Source organism: Phyllobates terribilis, unplaced genomic scaffold (assembly GCF_046119375.1).
Source record: "Phyllobates terribilis strain yellow unplaced genomic scaffold, ASM4611937v1 Scaffold_2__4_contigs__length_985480577, whole genome shotgun sequence".
Taxonomy (NCBI): Eukaryota; Metazoa; Chordata; class Amphibia; order Anura; family Dendrobatidae; genus Phyllobates; species Phyllobates terribilis.
In genome coordinates, this window is record NW_027362762.1 from 120,954,123 (window position 1) to 120,977,302 (window position 23,180).

Consider the following 23,180-nt stretch of genomic DNA (forward strand, 5'->3'; position numbering starts at 1 on the left):
TCTGAACTTTTAAAATGTTTATTTTAATATACAGCCATTCTAACATAGATTTGCAAAGTAAGTACACCCATCTCACTGGTTCTAAGGTTTTAATAATGTGTGCAGTTTATATTGTGAAATCTGGATCTGCTATATTGCTGCGTATTCCTCCTGCAGGGATGTACATGTCATTTCTAATCTCTCATTGTCTTGTCTCCAACAGAACAGTGGAGCCGTTAGAATATTACAGGAAGTTTCTAGTAAGTACAAAGCATTTTTGTTACTGATATAGCGGCAGCATACTCCACAGCGCAGTACAGATATTGCCACCACTTCAGGCCCTGAACCATAAGGGGCTCTATGCAGAGACGGGGAGGACGGAGCTATCCCAGGCAGATGATGTCCTTGGTCGGACCCCAGCGCTGCAAGGCTGCAGTGCTGACCACAGTGGTGGAGCTCGTATATTGGGGATACGAGTTTGACACAAATTTCATCTTCTGCAAAAGGTGAAAACTACAGAATAAGTTGAAATTCTGCAGAAGCCCCTGTACTGTGCACATCCCTACATGGGTCAGGACCTGGAGCTGATCACGCTCCATGCAGCTCTGTCAGATAGCGGCCACCCGAGAGTCACTGATGCGATTGGAGCCAGCACTGACCGTTACACTTTAACCTCTTTAAAGGGAATCTGTCAGCTGTTTTTTTTATATATAATCTGAGTACTGCATGAGGTAGGGGTTAAAACACAAATGTGTCACTTATCAGGCTGTGTGCTGTTTACTTACACTGAAGGTTTTATCACCTGGTGATTATCATTGCTGGGACTACAGCAGAGGTGCATGATAGTTCACCTTCTGTGATAAGCAGCGCACTGTCTATAGACTATGTATATACGGAGGCGGGGGCAGCTTTCTGAGATCTGCTACATGTTACATCTAAAAGCTCTGATTGTATCACAACAGCTGCACCTAGTAAGTAATACATCGTTGGAATCCGGGTCTCTGTCCCTACATTATGGTGTTCTCAGATGAGGTAGCAAAAAACCTGGTGACAGATTCTATTAATGATGCTGTCAAGCATGGCAGAAGCATTTAAAATGGCAGCTATAATTTCTGACGGCCATCGCCGCCTCCACCCCTTCGCCCGTGTCTGCCCTGTTATAACTTAATACTAAATTGTCAATTTCATAATGCATTGCAATATACAGTATGGCAGTCTATTGTGTAGATGATCACACGTTCAACCTTCTTTGGGAGACTAATGACAAGTGTCAAAGACATTGCAAAATAATCGTAAAATATGAATGAAAATAAAAACTTCAAAAATATGAAAGTTTAAACAGCCCTCCCCCCATTTAGCGTTGCTGTTTATGGCAGCCTGTGTCCTGTTTATGGAGCCGCAGGTACAGAGCGGCTAAAAATGAGGCCGTCAGGAATATGCTCGATCAGAGCCTGAACTTACTCTAATGCTCTGTTTTACAGAAGCAGAATTGTCGGCCGGACGGACGGGATGTGAGTGAATTTAGGACAACCACGATAAATGTTGGTGAGTTTGGTAGGTTGTAATATGGCCGACAATATGGGTACAATAGCGAATTTAATTTCACCATTCCTGTTCTTATTATCTGATGGGAGCGCTCCTTTGGAGCATTGCTAAATGTGCTAAAAAAATGTTAAAGGGAAAAACAATATTAGATGACATACTGGCTAATCAGCGGGCAAGTCACTGGTGGTCGGACAGGCAGAGACCATCAGAACGGCAGCGCCGAAGCTGGGAAAGAAGGGCTGGGGGAGTAATGCCGTCTTTTATTGTTTTACCCCAAGGCCTATCAACAGGGAAACTTACCTATTGAGCAGAGGACCCCTTTAATGGAGAGCCTTGAGAATATCTTTACATTGCTTGTTTTTGACACATTTATTTTGAATGTTTCACCCATAAAAAAAAAGAAGTGCTGCTTAAAACATCATTGTGATGTGATCTGGTCCATATTAGGGATTTCTACCCTTCCATGCACCCTGTTTATCAGTCTACTCGTTCCTATGTTTCAGAATCCTGTCTAGACCACTTTTAAGAACGCTACAATAGAGGGGATCTATTGGGCAGTCCCAAAATTCATGGTGCTCGCGCCTGGGGATGGAGTCCCATAAGCATATAGGAAATGAAGACTGCAACTCACTTTTCACAGAACTTTCATTGTCCTTTTCATTCAAATGAATGAAGCATCATGTAATGTGACGCATTTCGACTCCACCTTAGGGCTCATTCAGACGTTCGTTTTTTCTCGTATGAGTGTTTTTCACAGCTAGCACTCTTACTGATAGTCTATGGGGCTGTTCACATGTCTGATTTTTCTCCTCGGACCGACTGGTCCATTTGAAAAAGCAGAGACCTGTTCTGATCAAAATTGTCAGTGCAAGTCTATGGGTCCGTGAAAAAAAATTGGACTGTACTTGGATGTCATCTGAGCGCAGTCCGATTTTTATGGACTGTCAAAAAGGAGAAGATGGAGACTTTTTTTTTTGCTCCATGTACGACAAAAACCGATAACACTCGGACCACACTGTGTTCAAAATTATCGGTCCGTATTTCTCGTATGCGAAAAAATATGACTTCTCAATGAGACCTTAGCTGTTTTCATGTGAAAGAAAGGCTCGAGTAGAGCCGAAAAGCGTCACATTATATGAAACCTCCTTTATTTGAATGCAAATTACAGTGAAAGTTCTGTGTCTGATATGTAAGTTACAAAGGTTGAAAAAAGACACTGGTCCATCAAGTTTGATCTTTCTCCACCAGTTATAACTCACAATGCTATTTGTTGTGTGAAAAGTTTCTGGCCCTTTTTTAAGACCTGATTGCCACTACTACCTCTTGTGGTCGGCATTCCCCACAGTCTGGCTGCTCTAACTGGAAAGAAGCCTTTCCTATTTAGCTGCCAGAATCGCCGGCCCTCCACATGTAATGAATGTCCCATGGACTTTGTAAGGTCCTTGACAATGAATAAATCATATGCCGGCCCTTTGTATTGACCACACATGTATTTATACATGTTGAAAGATTCGATAAGTTCAAACTTGTTGCAAAATAATTAAATGAGACCGTAATATATTAATCCATTGCTCGACAGTCTGGGTTTGGGTTCCAAACATCTATATCTTTGAGCTTTGACATTTCATACAGATGGTTTCTGAATGGCAGCCATAGAACCCAGCTTTGTGAAGTTTGACCTAACCTTCGTGGGACTCTTGCCTAAAAAAATTACCATCCATACACAAACGTCCTTCAATAGGTTTTAGCGCCCCCTATGTAGCAGTGCTGTGCCAGATATTCATCTTCTGGTTGCATCTACGTAGCCATGCAATATTTATGGCTAAACCATGCAACTTTTTATGCCACCATGAGCTTCAACTCCATGAACTTGAAGGCTTAATCCATAAATTCCCAGCATTATCTTGCAAACTGGTGGAACCAAAAGGTCAACCAGGATCTGTCATATCGTAGATGAAGCATTCATCCCGCTCATTTATTTGTAATATTCATGTGAATGTGAGACATCTGTGGTCACCGCAGCGTTTAGCACTTTGTGTCCTATGTAGTTTCTGGTCGCAGAAATGGGCTGATATATTTAATCTGATTACAGGCTCCATCACCACAGCAGATGGCTCAGCTCTCGTGAAGCTTGGGAACTGCACAGTAATATGCGGCATTAAAGCAGTAAGTCCTGTGAAGTGCGGAGAAGGGAGTATTCGCTCCTCGGGGACCGGCCCGAGTTGCCAGGATGTGTAATCTGCGGCATTATACTCGCTGAACAGTCATCACTGCTCCTCTTCACACCTTACTTTCCTAAGTTCTTCATAAACTTTATGAACTCATTGGATATTATTTGTTTTTCATTTTAGGAATTTACCAGCCCCCCAACAGATGCTCCCAATAAAGGATATATTGGTCAGTAAATGTTATATCTCCTAGACTTAGTAATACACAAATGCATGCACACATACACGTAACACACACTATACTGTGCAGGAGGCTGGATTCTTATGGCCATACAAAAACCTGGGCTAGTCACGTCCGCCAATTGTGGATGTGTGCCGGAATTGCCTGCTATTTACATGCATTAGTCTGGTCCGTATGTTGGACTAAAGTAGTGCATGCTGCAAAATATTTTTTTTTCCCCCATGCAGACCGTTGTTCTGAGCAGAAAATTGACCATGTGCTCTGGCACATTGGCTATAAGGAGTGCTTGCGCTCTCTGTGTGCCGTCCGTGGTGCATGTTCATATAATACGCTCGTCTGAACGAGCCCTTATGCACGTAACACACACATAATTATGTACTGTATTTATTTTACTCACTTATATAGCGCCATTAATTTCACAGTGCTTTACAGAGATCAGCATCGCTGTCTTTTGTGTAGAGCTGTCATATCTCAGAAGAGCATTGGAGAGGTCAGCAGAGGACAGAGCCTTCCTGCAGACTCCCTACCTTTACTGTCCATCCAGACAAGATCAACTTACAATAGCAAATTGCTTTTGATCCTGCGCCCCCCTCCACATCTCTACCTGAGAGCAAGTGGACCGCTATACCCACCCGTTTGGCATTGGTCCAGTAAACAGAAAATCACAGTATTTTTCTGTACTCTACAGATGAGGATTGTAAAGTATAAAACACTTCTAATAACGGTAACTGACATATTAAAGGGAACCTCTCACCTGAAAAAACGCTATTAACCTGCAGATACAGGGTTAATCTGCAGGTTAATAGTGTTCTGAATCTGCCCGGCGCCTGTACTTAGACCCATGTTACCAGGAGAAAATTAATTTTATTCCTCCTGGCACCGTTCGGGTTTAGTCACCGCTCTGAGTGTAGAGAGTGGCGGCTGTAACCATGCCCCTGGCACTGATTGACAACCACCCTAATCCTGCTGTCAGTCACTGCCGGGTGCACGGTGACACAGAGCGGTGACTGATACCACCCGGCGCCGCCCCCGTGACAAAATCGGAACGCTACTGAGAGGAATAAAGATAATTTTTTCTGTCACCCATGACTGCACAACGAGACAGGGGATCCGCCCTTCAAGGACAGAAAACCTTCAAGATAAAAAGGGCGGCGCCTCTCCCCGCTTCAGTGGTTTCCTGTCCTTGATGGGGGACCTTCCTTCTCGTCGGGCGCAAGGATGACCGCATCAGGATCATCTTACCTGGGCCGGGGTCGGTCGGGTTTGGCAGGGCACAGTCTCTGCTGCGGCCAGTCCCGTGAATCCTGGAAGCGCCGCGGGGGGCGCCTGCATGTGGTCTCCCCGCGTGCGGGCGGTGGTTTTGCGGCACCTGCACAGCATGGTGGCCGACAACCCCGCGTCCCGGATGTGACGTCACGGGGCGCAACAGGAGATGACGAAACCGGAAGTCGCGCCCCGATGACGCGCGCCGGGACCTCCTGACCCCCTTCCGGGGGCGGTACCGGAAGCTGCGGGGACGCCGGCGGTGATCTCCCTGGCACAATGGATGTACTTAAGGGTAGATCACCGGCCAGGCAGCGGCGCAGTGCAGCGTAATGGCCTCACAGCAGCCCTCCCCACCTCATCAGCAGCAAGAGCAGCAGTCCATGCTGCAGCTGCAGCAGCACGAGGAGACGGAGCAGCCACAGCAGCCTCGGCGCCAGAGGCGTACCCAGGAGCAGCGTCCAGTGCAGAGTAGAAGCAGTGGACGTTCTGGGACACGCAGCGCCAAGGATTCCAGATCCAGCCGGCATAGCTCCAACAGGGTTGATGATTCCGCGGTCTCCAGAGGAGAAGTATCGGATACCGTCCTGCCTCCCGTTCCGGTACCCTGTCGACGTATTAATGTAGACTTTTCTGTTTTGTCTCTCTCTCTGCCTCTCCTTCCTCCGGTAATGAGCAGGATGTCCCTAAGAAGTGTAAAGGGAAGTCCAAGCATAGAGTATGTGCCCTGTGTGAACGTGGCCTAACGAATGATTGGCCCAAAAGGTTATGCCAGTCCTGTATTGAAGAGACAATTGAGGAGGAAGTCCCAACTTTTTCTTCAAATTTAAAGACTCTGGTTAGGTCTGAGGTAGAGAGATCGTTAAAATCCCTTTCCCAACCATCCCAGGCCCATAGAGCAAAAACTCCACCCCCACTTTCAGGCTCTGAGTCCGACGAGGGAATGTTGGATGACTCCACTGACTCTTCTTCCTCGGATAGCGGAGCAGGGCCAGGTCATTGTTTTCCCCTGAAAAGTGTGGATGGCTTGGTAAAAGCTGTCGGGTCCACAATGGGGTTGGTTGACCAGAAAACAAAGAAGTCAGTGCAGGATATTATGTTTGGCACCTTGGATCGCAAGAAGCAACGAGTTTTTCCTGTTAATGATAAGGTGCAGGGTCTTATCAGGAAGGAGTGGGATAGGCCGGATAAAAAGGGCCCCCTTCCATCGTCCTTCAAAAGGAAATATCTATTTAGTGAGGAGGATACCGCTTCCTGGAGTAAGGCCCCGAAGCTGGATGTGGCAGTATCCAAGGCTTCTAGGAGATCTTCCCTCCCTTTTGAGGATTCGGGGATGCTGAAAGACCCGCTGGACCGGAAGGTAGATACCTTCCTTAAGGGTACTTGGGAGTCGGCAGCGGGGGCATTGAAGCCAGCCATAGCGGCAACTTGTACAGCGAGGTCCCTTATGGTATAGTTTGACAGGTTAGAGGACCAGATTAAAAGCAGTGAGTCACAGGACTCCATTCTGGCCTCTCTGCCGGTATTGAAGGGAGTGGCGGCCTTCTTATCAGACGCCTCGGCAGATTCCGCCAGACTAGCGGCAAGATCTGCGGCCCTGTCTAACGCCGGCCCTAGAGCGGTCTGGCTGAAGTGTTGCCCAGGGGACATACAGGCAAAAGGAAAACTATGCTCTCTTCCATGTGAGGGGGATTTTCTGTTTGGTACCTCTCTGGACTCAATCCTAGAAAAAGCGGGAGACAGTAAGAAAGGGTTCCCTAAGCCTTCCATCCCATCCTTCAAGCAGTCCTTTCAGAGGAAGAAATTTGGCCGCAGGAGGACGTCCGGGGAACAATCTAGATGGGAGGATCATTCCAGGAAAGGGAAAGGATTTTTGTTCGGCGGATCCTCCCAGGATAGTCGCAAGCCGCCGAAGTGACACTCTATCCCAGGTGGGGGGGAGGCTCTCTCCCTTCCAGCCTGGGAAAAGATCTCTTCCAGCAGGTGGATCCTCAACTTTGTGAAATCAGGGCTAAAGCTAGAGTTTCGGAGGAATCCACCAAACAAGTTTATTCTGACTGCCTTAAGATCCTCTCTACCGGAACAACGGGCACTAGAGGAAGAAATATCAGTTCTCCTACATAAGAATGTCCTGCTAGAGGTGTCTCCACAAGAAGAAAGAGGGGGGTTTTATTCCCCCTTATTCCTTATAAAAAAAGCCGGACAATTCATACAGAGTCATCCTCAATCTGAGAAGGCTAAATGCGTTCCTGAACATTCCATCATTCAAGATGGAGACAATAAAATCAGCTATAACCCTTCTATTTCCCGGCTGCTACATGGCAGTGTTGGACCTAAAGGACGCATACTATCATGTGCCGATCCATCACAATTTTCAGAAATACCTCAGGGTAGCCGTAAATATGCAGGGAATTATCAAGCACTTCCAATACAGAGCGCTTCCCTTCGGACTGGCAGTGGCGCCCCGCATATTCACAAAACTGATAGCGGAGGTTACAGCCCATCTCAGGGAGGAAGACAGACTGGTCATTCCGTATCTGGACGACTTCCTGATAGTGAGCAAAACATACGATCACTGTCTGGGCCAGGTCGATCAGGTATGCACCATCTTAGAAGACTTAGGATGGTGTTTAAACCTAGAAAAATCCAAATTGATCCCTCTCACTACTCAGATCTTTTTGGGCCTTACGCTGGATTCAATTCGGCAAGAATTCCGCCTCCCCGACCAAAAGAGGGAGAAAATAAAGAATCTAGTTTCGGCAGCAATAGCGGACCCAGTCATGACTCTCAGGGGGGCAATGTCTCTGTTGGGATCCCTCACCTCCTGCATCCCCCGCGGTACCCTGGGCCCAATATCATTCAAGAGAGTTCCAATGGGACGTACTAAGAAACGAAGTGATCCTGAGGGGACATCTAGAAAGCAGGCTAACTCTCCCCCAGAATGTGATTCAGTCTCTGTATTGGTGGTTGGAGACAAGCACGTTCCAGACAGGCATTTCTTGGGTTCCCCAATTCACCAGGGTGATTACTACAGACGCCAGCCCCAGGGGGTGGGGGGCGCACTTGGACAACCACCTGATACAGGGGACTTGGTCTCAGGAGGAGAGTCTGGAGTCCTCCAATTTGTGGGAGTTACGGGCGGTAGAGAAAGCACTGATCAGCTTCTTGCCCCTACTAGGAGGTCATCACGTGAAGATCCTGTCCGACAACCAGGTTGCAGTAGCTTATGTGAACCACCAGGGGGGAACCCGTTCAAGGTCACTAATGCAGGTTGCGGGGAGAATATTTTCGCTGGTGGAGGGAAAAGTTCTCTCGTTAAGGGCCCTTCATATCAGAGGAGAGGACAACATGAAGGCCGACTTTCTAAGTCGCAGGCCATTATTACAGGGAGAATGGGCTTTAAATCTCTCGATCTTCCGCCAGCTAGTAGCCATGTGGGGGTCTCCAGAGGTCGACCTGTTTGCAACCCGTCAGAACAGCAAGGCAAAGAAGTTCTGCTCACTGAATCCCTTAGAGAACCCGCTAGTAGTAGACGCCTTCCAGTGCAGGTGGGATTTCAGTCTGGCCTATGCCTTTCCCCCAACGTGCCTAATCCCAGCAGTGTTGAGGAAAATTCGGGAGGATCAGGCTCTAGTGATCCTCATAGCCCCCTTCTGGCCCAAGAGGCCGTGGTTTTTCTGGCTAAGAAACATGTCCATCACGAACCCCTGGATTCTTCCAGAGATTCCCGAACTTCTTGCTCAAGGGCCTATATTCCATCCTCAGGTGAAAGGATTGCACTTAGCGGACTGGAACTTGAGAGGTCGTTGCTAGAAGGTAGGGGTTTCTCATCAAATTTAGTCACTACTCTTCTAAAGAGTAGAAAGCCAGTCACTACCAAGATTTACAGTAGAGTCTGCAAGAAGTTTTTGTCATCATCTCAGGGAGTTTCCCTGGGGGGGGGGGGGGGGGGGTTCCCATTACAGCCATTTTAGAATTTCTTCAAAAGGGGCTAGAAAAGGGTCTAGCAGTGAGCACCTTAAAGGTCCAAATCTCTGCCTTGGGAGCCTTATACAGTTATAATCTGGCCGGTAACAAGTGGATTTCCAGGTTCGTGAGGGCATGTAGTAGAGCCAATCCAGTCCCTTCTTGGGATTTAAACTTGGTGCTAAACACATTAACAGGTTCTCCCTTTGAGCCCCTTAGCTCAGGGTCCATAAAACTACTCACCCTAAAAACAGTACTTCTGGTGGCCTTAACATCAGCACGGAGGGTTAGTGAGTTACAGGCTTTGTCGGCAGATCCACCTTTTACCCTAGTGCTAGACGATAGGGTAGTTTTGAGACCAGACCCTGCTTTCCTACCTAAAGTGGTTTCTAGGTTTCATATGTCTCAGGAGATAGCCCTACCATCCTTCTGTCCTGAACCCAAAAATAGCAAGGAGGAAAGGTTTCATACCTTGGATGTCAGGAGATGCCTTATGCATTATTTAGCATCCACAAGCTCATGGAGGAAGGATAGGTCTCTCTTTATCTCCTTCCAGGGCTCCCGAAAGGGATTAAGGGTCTCAAAAGGCACTCTGTCAAGGTGGATCCGGGAAGCCATTGTGAAGGCCTAAACGGGGTCAGGCAGAGATCCCCCTGACAATTTGAAAGCCCACTCTACTCGGGGCATGGCTGCTTCCTGGGCAGAAAGGGCGGACGTGCCCATTGAGCAAATATGTAAGGCGGCCACATGGTCATCTCCGTCCACTTTCTATAACCACTATAGACTTGACCTTTCTGCCTCCTCTGATCTCACATTTGGGAGAAGGGTTCTGCAGGCTGTGGTCCATCCCTCACATACTTGGTTCTGTGTAATTCTCTCGTTGTGCCATCATGGGTGACAGAAAAACACGTATATTACTTACCGGTAATGTGTTTTTTCGGAACCCATGACGGCACCTTTATATTCCCTCCCTGTCACTGTGGTGTAAACCTTCCGGTGGGTGGGTGTTGAGTGTTCACATGGGTGAAATTCGTTATAGTTATTAAAATTATGTGCTCTAACCGGAGAGTCCTCTCATGCTCTGTAATCCACTGAAGCGGGGAGAGGCGCCGCCCTTTTTATCTTGAAGGTTTCCTGTCCTTGAAGGGCGGATCCCCTCTCTCGTTGTGCCGTCATGGGTTCCGAAAAAGCACATTACCGGTAAGTAATATACGTGTTTCTCCTGGCAGCGGGGCTCTTAAGTGCAGGCGCCGGGCAGGTTGACAACGCTATTAACTGCAGATTAACCCCATGTCTCCAGGTTAATAGTAGTTTTCAGGTGACAGGTTCCCTTTAACATACTGTTATCTTATTAATGTGCATTCTGTGCCTTGTTTTCAAAGGCATTATACTTTGATGAGCAGTTGCAGATACTGGACCATACCAGGTTATACTTGGCGTTGTTTCCTACCACATTACTGGAGCAAAAGTGGCAAAACACCTCTATGAATCGGTTGCAGTGTGAACTCATTATTTTTCATATATTCATCATAGGTCCCAACTTTTGTTGACCCCTCAGTGTTTTAATAGGTTGCAGTATAACCAATTACTGTAGTTGCATTCATTGCTTTTAATGAACCCAGTAACCAGGGTTTAGGGATTTGGATGTCATTGTGAAACAAGTAACAAACCAGTAACATCCGGTCTAATCTTATTGTTGATGTATCAGATGAGAAGCTAATATTTCTCTGCCATGCAATAAAGTAATCCTACATTGGACCTGATGATTACGAAGCTTCTATTCAGACTTACATAATCCTATTTTTAGTACCTAATGTGGATCTCACACCGCTGTGTTCTTCACGGTTTCGTCCCGGACCGCCAGGAGAGGAGGCACAGGTCGCCAGTCAGTTCATAGCGGACGTCATCGAAACGTAAGACTCAATTCAGAATATAATGTGAAATGAACCTAATGAAGTGGTCTTATAAGTGGTGGCAGATCTGTAATTTACCCACATGGCAGAGACAGACAGACAGATAATACTCATATCTATCTATCTAGTCCCTTCCAACTCTAACATTGTATGATTCTATATTTATGTTATGTGGAGTTTGGGTAGGAGAAGATGCCAGTGCATAGACTCATGTGAAAATGGTAAAATGATCCATAATTGACCATCAATTTATGTGTTTAGTTCACAGATTATACAGAAAGAAGACCTGTGCATTGAAAGCGGCAAGGTATGGATTTTATTTTTTTGAATATTGATTTATGCAACACCAAACATAGAAATAAAGGGCAAACGAAAACCATTTTGCCCTCGCTGTTTGTCAGTGTGCAGGATTTCTTGTATGTTACTTAAAACCTGCAGAGAAAGCACAGGTTAAAACCGCATCTTGTCACCCAAAAAGTCCTTTCATATATCTCTGTTGTCGGCAAATGATTAACCCCTTCACGACCTTGTGATTTTACATTTTTGCGCTTTCGTTTTTTTCCTCTTTTTCTTCCAAGAGCCATATTTTTTTTTCAATAATATAGCCATATGAGGGTCTGTTTTTTGCAGGACAATATAAAAGTGCAATTTCACAACAGTTTTTTATCTATGTTCACTATATGGTAAATCTGATCTGCTGTTATGATTCTCCAGGTCAGTACAAGTGCGCAGATGCCAAACATGTATAGGTTTGTTTTTTTGTTTTTTATTTAAGTGGTGAAAAATCTGAAATTTGTAAAAAAAAAAAAAAAAATAAAAAAAAAAAATTTTTTTTTGCTTAATGTCGCCATTTCCTGAGACCATATTCATTTTCTTTAGCAGCGGGCACAGTGTTGGCTGCAGGAGCCGGCTCCTGTGCACCGCTCCGTGCCTCCCCCCCCGAAAAATACAATGTGTGAAAGAACAATTATAAAAATTTGCCAACTGACACTAAACCTGACTTAATTCAGTAAAAAATACCATAGTAGATGACGATTACTACAGTATATTTTTACTGTCCCTAATCTAATACTATCAGCTAATCTAAATTATTTTATTCAATTCTTTTTTTTTTTTTTTTTTTTTTTTTACAAAAAAAACAACCGGAGGTCGGTCAGTGATGTTCGTCACCGACCAGCACTCGAAGGCTGTAGGACACACGCACGGATGTGGGGTTAAAAAAAAAAAAAAAAAAAGTAGTGGAAAACAGCGAGCACGAGTGCGGATTAGTGATTTGCGTCACTGATCAACGCTCGGCAGCTGTAGGATGCACACATGGAGGTGGTGCAAAGGAGGGAGAAGAAAAATGGATGGACGCTAATCAGTGATCTGTGTCACTGATCAGCGCTCAGCGGCAGCAGGATGCACGAAAAACAAAACTGAAAAAAATCGAGCGATCAAGCATTGATCGGTGCTCAGTGGCAAAAGGGGGATTGGGGTGGATTAAGAAAGATCAGGGATCAGGAACTCTTCTTTCTACAGCAGCAGCAGTAGAAGCAGCGATGCGCAGGCAGGGGGAAAAGCACAGGGCGGTCACTGCAAGGTCTGCACTCTGATTGGTGCGATCGATCGATGACATCGATCACACCAATCAGAGCTGGCCCTGGTGACGCCAATGTTGCTAGGCTCCAGCCTGTGATTGGGGCTCTTACAGCACTTATCCTAGGCTGGACATCAGTGTTTCAGGCAATGTGATTGCCTGAAACACTGAGAAACGCTGCGATTGGCTGTTCAGAATTGAACAGCCAATCACAGCGATCTTAGTTGTGGGGGGGAGGGGCGAACCAGGACGACGACGCCATGTTCCCTGATGTGAGAAACAGCAGGGACAATCATGTGATCACCTTGCTCTTAGTCACGGTGATCTCTTGATTGACATGACGTATACATACTGCATTGGTTTAGAAGTCCGTCCCGACTATGACTTATATACTGTATACTGCAAATGTCGGAAAGGGGTTAAACAGGCAGGGAAATATTTTACTTCACAGAAAGCAGCAGCTTTGATCTTGTACTGTCCTGTCTGTATTCTCTTTTGCTTCCTCCCCCCCCAGGAGATGTGGTATGATCAGACCATGTTCCTGCACGGTCAGACACAGCCATTACACAGTACACAGCAGGGGCACATTTATAAGATTATCTCAGCACAGGAACATTTTTTTTTTTAACTCCTCTACTTGGGGATATTATATTATTATTCAAAGATCTATTAATTAAAATGTGCTTTGTTCTTGGGAAAATCCCTTTAAAGCCAAAAAGATTACATGACGGTGCTGAAAAAAAAAATACAATAAGTTGATCTAATTTGACCAGGTTAATGCTTTGGGCAAGCTTCTTTGCCTCACACTTATTTTTTATGACTTGCAGACATAAAATGTTGACTGTTCTGCCGAGCGCACAAGCTCCTCTTACTATGTTCTTTTAATCCCTTTAAACCACCTTGGTTTTTTCTGTGTTTGTTTTTTGCTCCCCTTCTTCCCAGAGCCATAACTTTTTATTTTTTTATTTTCTGTCAATATGGCCGTGTAAGGGCTTGTTTATTGCAGGACGAGTTGTACTTTTGAATGACACCATTGGTTTTACCATATTGGGTACTGGGAAACGGGAAAATAATTTTAAGTGCGGTGAAATTGCAAAAAAAAGTGCAATTTCCCTTTTTTTATTTTTTTTTTCCCACGTTCACTATATGATAAAACTGACCTGCCATTATGATTCCGCAGGTCATTACGGGTTCGTAGATACCAAACATGTATAGGTTCTTTTTTTATTTAAGTGGTGAAAAAAAAAAAAAAAAAAAGATGCAAAGTTTGCAAAAGAAAAAAAAAAAAACCTCCCCATTTTCTGAGACCTGTAGCGCCTCCATTTTTCGGGATCTCGGGCCGGGTGAGGGCTTATTTTTTTTCGTGTCGAGCTGACGTTTTTATTAATATCATTTTGGTGTAGATACAATCTTTTGATTGCCTGTTATTGCATTTTGTTGCAATGTTGCGGCGACCAAAAACCCATAATTCTGGCGTTTTGATTTTTTTTGTCGTTACACAGTTTACCGATCAGATTAACTTTTTTTGTATATTGATAGATCGGGCGATTCTGAACGCGGTAGGGCAGTGATTTAATATATATATATATATAATATATATATAATATATATATATATATATATATAATATATGGGTTGTTGTGGCAGCGGTGTCATGGCCGGCTGTAAGCTTTCTTAAAGAGATGGGATTTCAGGTTCCTTCTGAAAGTTCCGAGTGTGGTAAATAATCTGACGTGTTGGGGCTCAGAATTCCAGAGGATGGAGGAGGTCTCGGGAGGACCGGAGGTTGCGTGTTGGGAGATTAGTTCGGAGATATACAGAGGAGACAGATTACCTTCCCTTTTGTCAGAATGTGTATGTAATGATGGTTCGGAGATAAGCAGAATGACCAAACATTGCGCACGTCACTTATAACCTTGGTTGTATATTTTCTCTTTGTAGCTGGCATGGGTTTTGTATTGTGATCTCATCTGTTTGGATTATGATGGGAACCTCCTTGACGCCTGTGTATGTGCATTGGTAGCTGCCTTAAGAAATGGTAAGTTATAAATTATAATTTTTAATGTAGATCCATCATTTTACAGTTTCTTAGCTATGTATAAAGCCGAGTAACTCTAAATCTTCCTATGTAAATATGCGTTGGGCGACGTAATGGTTTATGCCGGCATAGTAATCATCGTTATCGGCAGGAGATGTGCTGTCGACAGCCCAATGCTGAATTGGGACTTGACAGTCCTTCTGCTACCATCAGGCCAGTGGAGCAGCACTGATCGACTTATACGTAGTCGATCGGCCCATCTGAAGGCATTTTACAGTTATTCTGCACAGCTGCTTGTTTAGTGTCTGTACCGAGCTAGCGCTGGTGATTTGGGTTTATGACAGTATAGCTGTCACCGGGTATTATACCTTATAGAAAACTGCTAAACCCCTGAGGACACACTCCTCTGGACCAGGATGCACCTTATCTACCAAATGGGGCCACGGGACCCTCTTTCTCCTAATGTATGGTGGTCCCAGTAAGACATTTGTCACATAACCTGTGCATATGCCAGAAATTCCTCAGATGGGAATATCTCTTTTAAAGGAATACTTTGGGTTAAACTGAAAATCTAGAGCTGGGCTGAAAGATTTAAAGGGACCCCATTCAGGCCTGTACTGGGCATAACACAGGAGCAGTTTTGCTTAGATTACTCCTCTTAAATTGCTTAAAATCAAGCTTATACGGCCCCACTGTGCTCCCCTTTATAACGCCAGATATGCAGCGGCCCACTACTACTTACCGGCCCCCGCTTCTGCGTGGCATACTGCTTCTCCTTCCCAGATTTCGATGATGCATTTTTACCACCACCAGAGGTCGCTCACATGTACCTTCTCAGATCTGCTGATATATTAGAAAATAAAGAATCTGTAGATTTCACCTGTTGTGGAGCCTTATTAGGAGGTGTCTGGCCGCATGTTATGTAACCGCAATTGTTTTATTGCTCTTTTTTATAGGAGATCTGCATAGCTTGGAAAATGGCACAAGGAGATTTGTTCTATTCATTTTTTAAAAGCATTTTATCACCTAACCAGCTGAAACTTTTACAAGAGGTTTACAGTGCAGCACATTATTTAATTTCTTGTGAAACACAGAGGTCATTCCAGAGGGTCATTTTATGTGAAACTTCCCGGCCTGCTCAGGGCAATCTTCACGCCTCAGTCATGTAGAAAGTAGTCGCGTTTAGACATAGTAAACACTATTCCTGCTTGCTGACTGTTGTTGGTCTCTCCTCGCACAGTACGATTGCCATCTGTTAAAATAAGTGAAGATACAGGCTTGGCGCAAGTCCAGTTATCGTCCAAAAGTCCCCTGAACATCCTGAAACATCCGGTGTCCACATCCTTTGCTGTGTTTGATGAGTGAGTATCTTATGCGACCGGACCTCAACTGCAAAGTTTCCATACTGTGAATGACCATCTGCAGTAACATCGGGTCTCTGTCCACATTAGTGCCACGGCTGCCATGACGGTGCTCTCATCTAGGGGATCCAAGCAGTCACTAATAGACTCCATTGACCTAACTGAGGCCCTTTAATGTTTTGGTGCTAGATTAGTGCTGCAGACTAGTGTTAATCAAGTTGTAAAAATGCCTCATGTGACACCACAATCTTTGATTTTGGAAGGTGAGGAGCAAGACGTGTTGTGATATTCCATATATCATTCACATGACCGCTGCAACCAATCACTGACCTCAGTAATGACTCTCGGATGTAAAACAGGGGGGACACTGAAGCCAATGGTTGCAAGATCACGTGAATGGTGCCTGTCACACGATTGCTGCAGGACTGTCAGGGACTAGGAGAGCAGCAGAGGATTGAATGGGTGTGTATAGGTTATTTTATTTTACCACATTTCCAACTCCTCGCCCATATTACTTATTATTTTATATTCTAGAACAACTCTTTGAAATAACTTTTTGTTGTGAAAGGCGCCATAACCAATTTGTACACCAACCTTTACATGTTCTCTGTATAAAGAGTGTATGGACAACACACAAGCAATAATACTGAAGGTCAGTTGTTCAGGTATATATCCTCATCCTTAGGATGAGCTGTTATTAGCACTAGTTGCACATATTTAATGGAGCTGACCAGCACTGCTCTGTACACTATGAAGCTCGTGCTAAGTGCAGATCAGCTCATATTCTGCAGCACTCGGCAGCGGCTGCTACACAATGTACAGCGCTGTGCTGTCAGCTCCATTCATTGTTTATATCCAGTCACTGCTGGAGCCAATAACAACTGATGAGGGGATGTTGGGTCCTGATTCATTGATTTCCATATTGATGGTTATCAATATTTAAAAAGCCTGGACATACCCTTTAAGAAACTGTAAAATCAGGTAGGTTTCCACCTTTTGAATAGGTTGCAGAGATTTGTGGGGATGGGGTTGAGGTTTGTGTGTGGGGTAACTTACAGCGTATGACCATAGCAGCACTAAAATTTTTACAAAGTTTTTGAAAAATAAAATCTGCAGCATAAATGAACCTGCAATGCGGATTGATGCTGTGGATTTTCACTGCAGTGCAAAGGATGAAACCCTGCGACAGCCCCTCAATGAAATCTGCAACAAAAATATACAATTTGCAATGGATTTTCTGCTGCATCCCACATGGTGCACCACGAGGCTTCACATTACATTGCTGCGTAGTCTAACAGCAGGTCAGCGGCTGACGAGAGTCCAGATAGTCAGATCTGGTAAAGACCCTGACTGCTGAGGTTACTAAGGTGTTAACGAGCGGATATAACGGAGGAGTCGCCATCTCTTTTGTGCGTATTCGCTCCCTAATGCCTGGAGGTGTATGTAACTTGCATCAAGGATTGGAATTACTGGTAAAATCTATTCTATACACAGCATATTCTATAATGTGAATTTTCTTAATTGTTGTGGTGGTTTTCACATATGACGCTGGCTGATGTACACCATACTATAGACCAACCTGGACTTGTTTCCTTCATTTATAGTATGTACATAATAGTGGACCCAACTGGTGAAGAAGAAAGCTTCGCCACAGGACTTCTGACTGTTGTGACAGATGAGGATGGAAAGTTGTGTACTATTCGGAAGCCAGGTAATGTGAAAGGTCGTCTTGGGGGGGTAGGGGAACCCACTCGCTCGCGCTTCACGCTGTGAAGATGTGATTTGTAACCATGCTGTAACTATATCGGATTATAGACCTTTCCGCTAACATCATCCACATGCAGCCATCAATGAATACATCCTTAAAAGGCCGGTGTCACATGCCTGTGAAATGCTGATGGTGCTTGGATTGGAAGAGCTGGCCTGACCACATCACTACCTGCCTCATAGGCATATATGGAACAGCTCAGATCAGGAGACCTGGTGGTCGGGCCGCTTCTTCCGATCCGCCAACTGCCTGTGTTTCATGAAAGTGTGAATTGCGGCCTGATACTGTAAGTTCGGTTTATTTGGTTGCCTATATATATATATCCAGAACGTAGTAATACTGAAGGCAATCGGAAAAGAGTTAAACTCCAGATTGCAAAAATGTCTCCGAAGCCATCGATATTAACTTGGCTTTGGAGACTAATAAGAAACAGATGTGTCTCCTGTAGCAAAATGACAGTCTGCATGTCAGAGGAATCCTACAGGTAAGAATCGGTCACGTGCACTCGTCCTGGCAGACTGAGCTTTTATAAGCGACGTAGAAGTGAGCGGGGCTGGGAATCTCCTATAAGAAATAGCCGCAGGTTGATTGAGGATGGTCCCGACGCCATAGTGGTTGAGCAGCAGTCGTCCCAACAAATAGGAATGGGTCACAGGGAGCTTCAAAGTAAAATGGTGAGTTATCACAGGTAGAGATGAGCAAACCAGAATTTGGGATTCGTACAGGACACCTAGTGAATGAGAATGACCGAGAACTCTGCTTTCTTTGGCCGCCCCCTTAGCCCTTACTACGACCATTTTCAGCGCCAAAGTTCGGGTCCTCATTGACTTCTCTGGGGTTCAAGTTCGGGTTGAGTTCTGGTACCTGAATTGAACTTTGGACTAAAGTTCGGTTGATCCCGAACATCCACGGGTCCGCTCATACCTAATCAGAGGCACCAATCTCATACGAAATTCAAAACTTTGTTTTTTGTTTGAAGTTGAGGAAACTCTGTCCCGTGCACAATCCCCTCACAATCCTGTAAAAGGTTGGGTAGTAAGACAGCCGACAAACGCTTCATTTGGAGAAGGTGCAGAGTTGTTTTTTTGATTAGCAGGATAATGCAATATGCTAACATTTTATTGCATCCCAACAATGTATTATCACCGCTGCTTACAATCCCTTCATATTAACCCATTTTAGAGTAGACCACAAACTTCAGGAGCTGAACTCGTGCATCACGGCGTACGTTCAATAACACCGTTATAAAACTTACTTTTGTGTTTGTGCCAGAAATCTAATCAAAGATGCAATTTTATTTTGGGCACAAATCAAATAAGCCTCTATAGATCGGTGTGTCTTACTCAACCCTTTTCCATAGTGTCTAGAAAAAGGGGACAATACTGCTGGGAGTCCAAAAATGCACAGAAGGGAAAGGGTCTGACTTCTTGCAAGATGCATCAAATCTAACATCTAGGCCCACGTTTACCAGAATTGGCATGATTTACAACAAAGCGAAAATACTCGAACTACCCCAAATGTATCGAATGCCGCACCATAATGATAAATTGGATGCAAATGATGCCAGAGTAACATTTTAAATATGGTAGTGCATTTCCCATTGTTACTTCAATCAGGAGTCCAAGGTGTCAAATGTCACAAGTCAATGAAAAGTTTTTAAGCATGTACAGGACCCAATCTTAGAATAGCAGAAGATCAGTGTGTCAAATGTCACACAATGTAGAATTTTGCAACAATTATCTATTTATGCATGTTAAAAATGATTGTGATAAATGTATTTCTTTAACAATATTTTTTTTTCTTTTTAAACCGCTATTACCTGAATAGAATATGCGAGCTTTTGATAGACAAGCAATCACAAGTATATCATACTTTACAATAAAAGGTTAACAATTCCTGCTTTTCTTATAATTTTTAAGTTTGACATGGGTACTAAAAAAATATATAAATGGTGCATAACATGGATAGATTTGGCATATGTATTTACCTCAATGAAATATCACAATTTTTTTTTTTTTTTTTATATAAATATCCCTCACCGGGTGCACCACTGTGATAAACTCGGCACATCTTGTAAGATCAAAATGATACCATCCATTAGCCGGCATTGGTAAATGTGGGTCTATGTTCTCTCTACTATGTGTCATATAATGAAAAAGTTGCAATCTGGCACCAAAAATATTAAATTTAAACTTTTATTTTAGCTTAATTTAAAAATACAAGGAATAAAAACGGGAGTTCCAAGACCTGCGACAGCTTGCGCATTTCAGACAGTAATGTCCTTACTCCGGTGAGTAAATCTTAGTTCTAAGAATAAGGACATTACTGTCCGAAACGCGTAAGGTGTTGCATGTCTTGGAACTCCCGTTTTTATTCTTTGTACAGGATGATTCACTCGCTACTTTACCCTGAAAAATTGCTGTAACTTCTAAAAGCGACTGAAATTTGTACTGTATATACTTTGGTTCATGAGAAGTGAGAGTGCAATGAACTTCACACCGGCTGAATTCTTTCATCATTTGTTAATATGCAGATTCAGTTTGGAGGAGGATGTTTTCATTGTGAAAACTGAGTCCTTAAAGAGGTGCCAAAGTGAGTTTCTAAAGAGGTTTGGAGGTCGAAATCTGCCATCCAAACAGTGTATTGAAGCCTTCTTTGATGACAGAGTAATCTCCAAGGGACTGCGACCACCAAGATAGCCTGATTTAACACCACCGAATGTTTCCCTTTGGGGCCATTTGAAGGGTTGGGTGTACAGTATCAAGCCACGAACATTACAGCCACTCCTAGAGAATTCAGGCTATGACCCCAGACGTCCCACGGAATACAATCCGGGCATGCTTGGATGAGAACGATGGACATTTTCAACACCTGCTTTTAAACATGTTTCTCATGAACCAAGGTATGTACAGTCTAAGTTTCAGTATGGTCGACCATCTCGTCTAGAAGTTAGAAATCTTTTTTTGAGTAAAGTAGCGATTGAATCACCTTGTATTTTTAATGACGCTAAAATAAAAGTTTGAATTTTTTTTTTAGATTTTTTGGTGCCTGATTGCAATTTTTGCATTGTTCACTCATGGATAACAGTACTGAAGATCCCAGCATAGATCCAAAATCAGAATTTAGGCTATATGCCCACGATGCAGAAATGCTCCAGATTTTTCCTGAGCGTTTCTGCATCGCCCTAGAAGAAAAAACGCATGCGGATTGTACATGCGGATTGTACATGCGTTTTCCTGCCAGGGACATGCGGATGTGAAGCGTTCTTCACATGCATTTCCGCATGCGGGTTGACAAGCGCTTTCCAAACGATTTTAGCATCACTTGGAAAGTGCTTGACAACTTGGTCACACTAATAAATCCATGCCGTTTGCATGGATTTATAGTGTGACCCCAAAGAATGGTTAAAAATAAAATAAATCTATACTTCCCTTCCGATGACCCCCGGAGTCTTGCTTCAATCCGTCCTGGCTGCCGGCAGATCGCGGTACACTGAAGGACCTGCCGTCAAAAGACTATGATGTCAGCGCAGGTCCTTCAGTCCATCGTGATCTGCCGGCATGGGAGGACGAGCGCAGCGTGGGCCGTCAGAGGGTAAATATAACATTTATTTTTTATTTTATTCTTTTTTTTACAGGTTCTATGGTAGCCGGGTCCGGAGGAGAGTCTCCTGTCCTCCACACCCGGGGACCATCCGCACATTGGAACGCATGGAATCCGCATGTACAGATCCAGTGATGCGGAATCCATGTGTTCCAATGCAAGTCAATGGCGGCGAAAACGCTGCGCTTCCGCAAAATTAATGGACATGCTGCGTTTTTTTTCCGCAATGATAATCTGCAGCGGAAATTTCTGCAGCATGTGCACAGCACATGCGGATTATCATTGGGGAACATGGCAGGCCTTCTACCATGCGTTTAAGCGTTTCTGACGCTACGTTAACGCTTAAAAAAAACACATCGTGGGCACACAGCCTAACAGACATTTCCTAAGATATCGTGCTTAGCTGATAGTTCCTTACTTTTTATGTATCATGTAGGCAATGAGGGACATTTGGAAATAGTGGTGGAATTGCGCTTGCCTTTAGGTCAGGTTCAGAGGGCCAAAAAAAAAAAAATTCTGTAGTCTCAAGCAAGTCATCAACATGACTAAAGCAGAGTTCAGACGGCAATATGTCACAAGCTATGTACGAACCACATTATCTAGATTGATTGCGAGTCTTCTTACCAAAACTAAGTCTCAAGCATATATGAGACTGTTTGGTTCAGGTCAGGAGCTCCGCGCCCGGTCCCAGCATTGTGGTCCATACATGGCTCGTGAAATGTCGTCTAAACTCTGCTTGTTGCTGCTTTCATTGACCAACTTGTTTGAGAATACAGAATGGTTAACATTGTATTTTTTTTGTTTTTTTTTATAAAAAAAAAGTCCCTCGCTTCCGTGTGGTTCCTGATTTAGTTAATGTCTTACCTAGTGCAACCATTATGTGGTGGCTTGTAGTCAGTGGATCCTAAGTTATCGGCCTTTTACGTCCTGGAAAATAGGCTCATCTAATTGTACTGCTGTAGTTCTGGCGTGGTAACCCTACCTCTGAGCGGAGGGTAACCCTACCTCTGAGCGGAGGGTAACCCTACCTCAGGGGATCAGCACAATAACCACCTTGTTCCTGCTGCATCTAACATTTCCTCTCTGCTCAGGCGGAAGCTCACTTTCTGCAGAAAAGCTTCAGGAGTGCATCAGTCGGGCGGTCTCCAGACATAAAGAAGTGCGAGCTCTGTTGGATGAAATTCTGCTTAGCGTGAAGACACAGTAAAGAAACTTTTTTTTTTTTTCATTAATGACCATGTAAAAAGTTGTATTTGTTAGAGATGGACACATTTTGTACTAAATAAAGCAATCCCTCTATGTGTAGGGACTTTCTATACATTCATTATTGTTGGATGCCTTACAGTCCTTTTACTGCATCTAAGAAAACACTTTTAAAAACCTCCTCGGCTGTGAAATCTCTATGATCACTTTTATAATGAAAAGTTCGAGTTCATCTTTTCATAAACTTTTTTTTTTCTAAAAATCTGTCATTTATATTAAAACACATTTAAAATTATTGTAGAAAAGGCAATTTTTGGCTGAGTCCATTCAGTGTCTCTGATAGTCAGGAGTGGCCGACGTCCAGGCTGTTTTGGATCCAGGTTTGTCGGAGCGTCCTCTTCACTTATTTTTTGACCTGCTGTCTGAATGAGGCGGAGGGTGCGCTGGAGCTTGTGCTGCTGCCGTAGCCATTTGGTGCATTTGATGTTGCAAGAATTGCAACTGTGAACATTTTGATGGAGAAAAGAAAAGACAAAATAGTCAGCCAAATGTC

General features: G+C 44.1%; 2 protein-coding genes across 3 annotated transcripts in view; one reads left to right on the forward strand and one right to left on the reverse strand.

The window, feature by feature from the left end:
• Positions 1 to 22,748, forward strand: part of EXOSC8 (exosome component 8) — a 29,922-nt gene extending 7,174 nt beyond the window's left edge. Inside the window, exons 2-11 of the mRNA XM_073662563.1 lie at positions 203 to 239; positions 1,461 to 1,524; positions 3,617 to 3,690; positions 3,876 to 3,921; positions 10,970 to 11,075; positions 11,337 to 11,382; positions 14,596 to 14,692; positions 15,933 to 16,053; positions 17,658 to 17,764; positions 22,516 to 22,748. Of these exons, the coding sequence (XP_073518664.1) occupies positions 203 to 239; positions 1,461 to 1,524; positions 3,617 to 3,690; positions 3,876 to 3,921; positions 10,970 to 11,075; positions 11,337 to 11,382; positions 14,596 to 14,692; positions 15,933 to 16,053; positions 17,658 to 17,764; positions 22,516 to 22,631 (814 nt within the window). The 3' untranslated portion in view covers positions 22,632 to 22,748. The remainder of the gene's footprint in view (positions 1 to 202; positions 240 to 1,460; positions 1,525 to 3,616; positions 3,691 to 3,875; positions 3,922 to 10,969; positions 11,076 to 11,336; positions 11,383 to 14,595; positions 14,693 to 15,932; positions 16,054 to 17,657; positions 17,765 to 22,515) is intronic.
• SUPT20H (SPT20 homolog, SAGA complex component) overlaps positions 22,603 to 23,180 on the reverse strand; it is a 99,442-nt gene continuing 98,864 nt past the window's right edge. For both annotated transcript variants that reach the window (XM_073662562.1, XM_073662561.1), the window contains one exon: positions 22,603 to 23,128. In XM_073662562.1, coding sequence (XP_073518663.1) covers positions 23,031 to 23,128 — 98 coding nt within the window. In that variant the 3' untranslated portion in view covers positions 22,603 to 23,030. The remainder of the gene's footprint in view (positions 23,129 to 23,180) is intronic.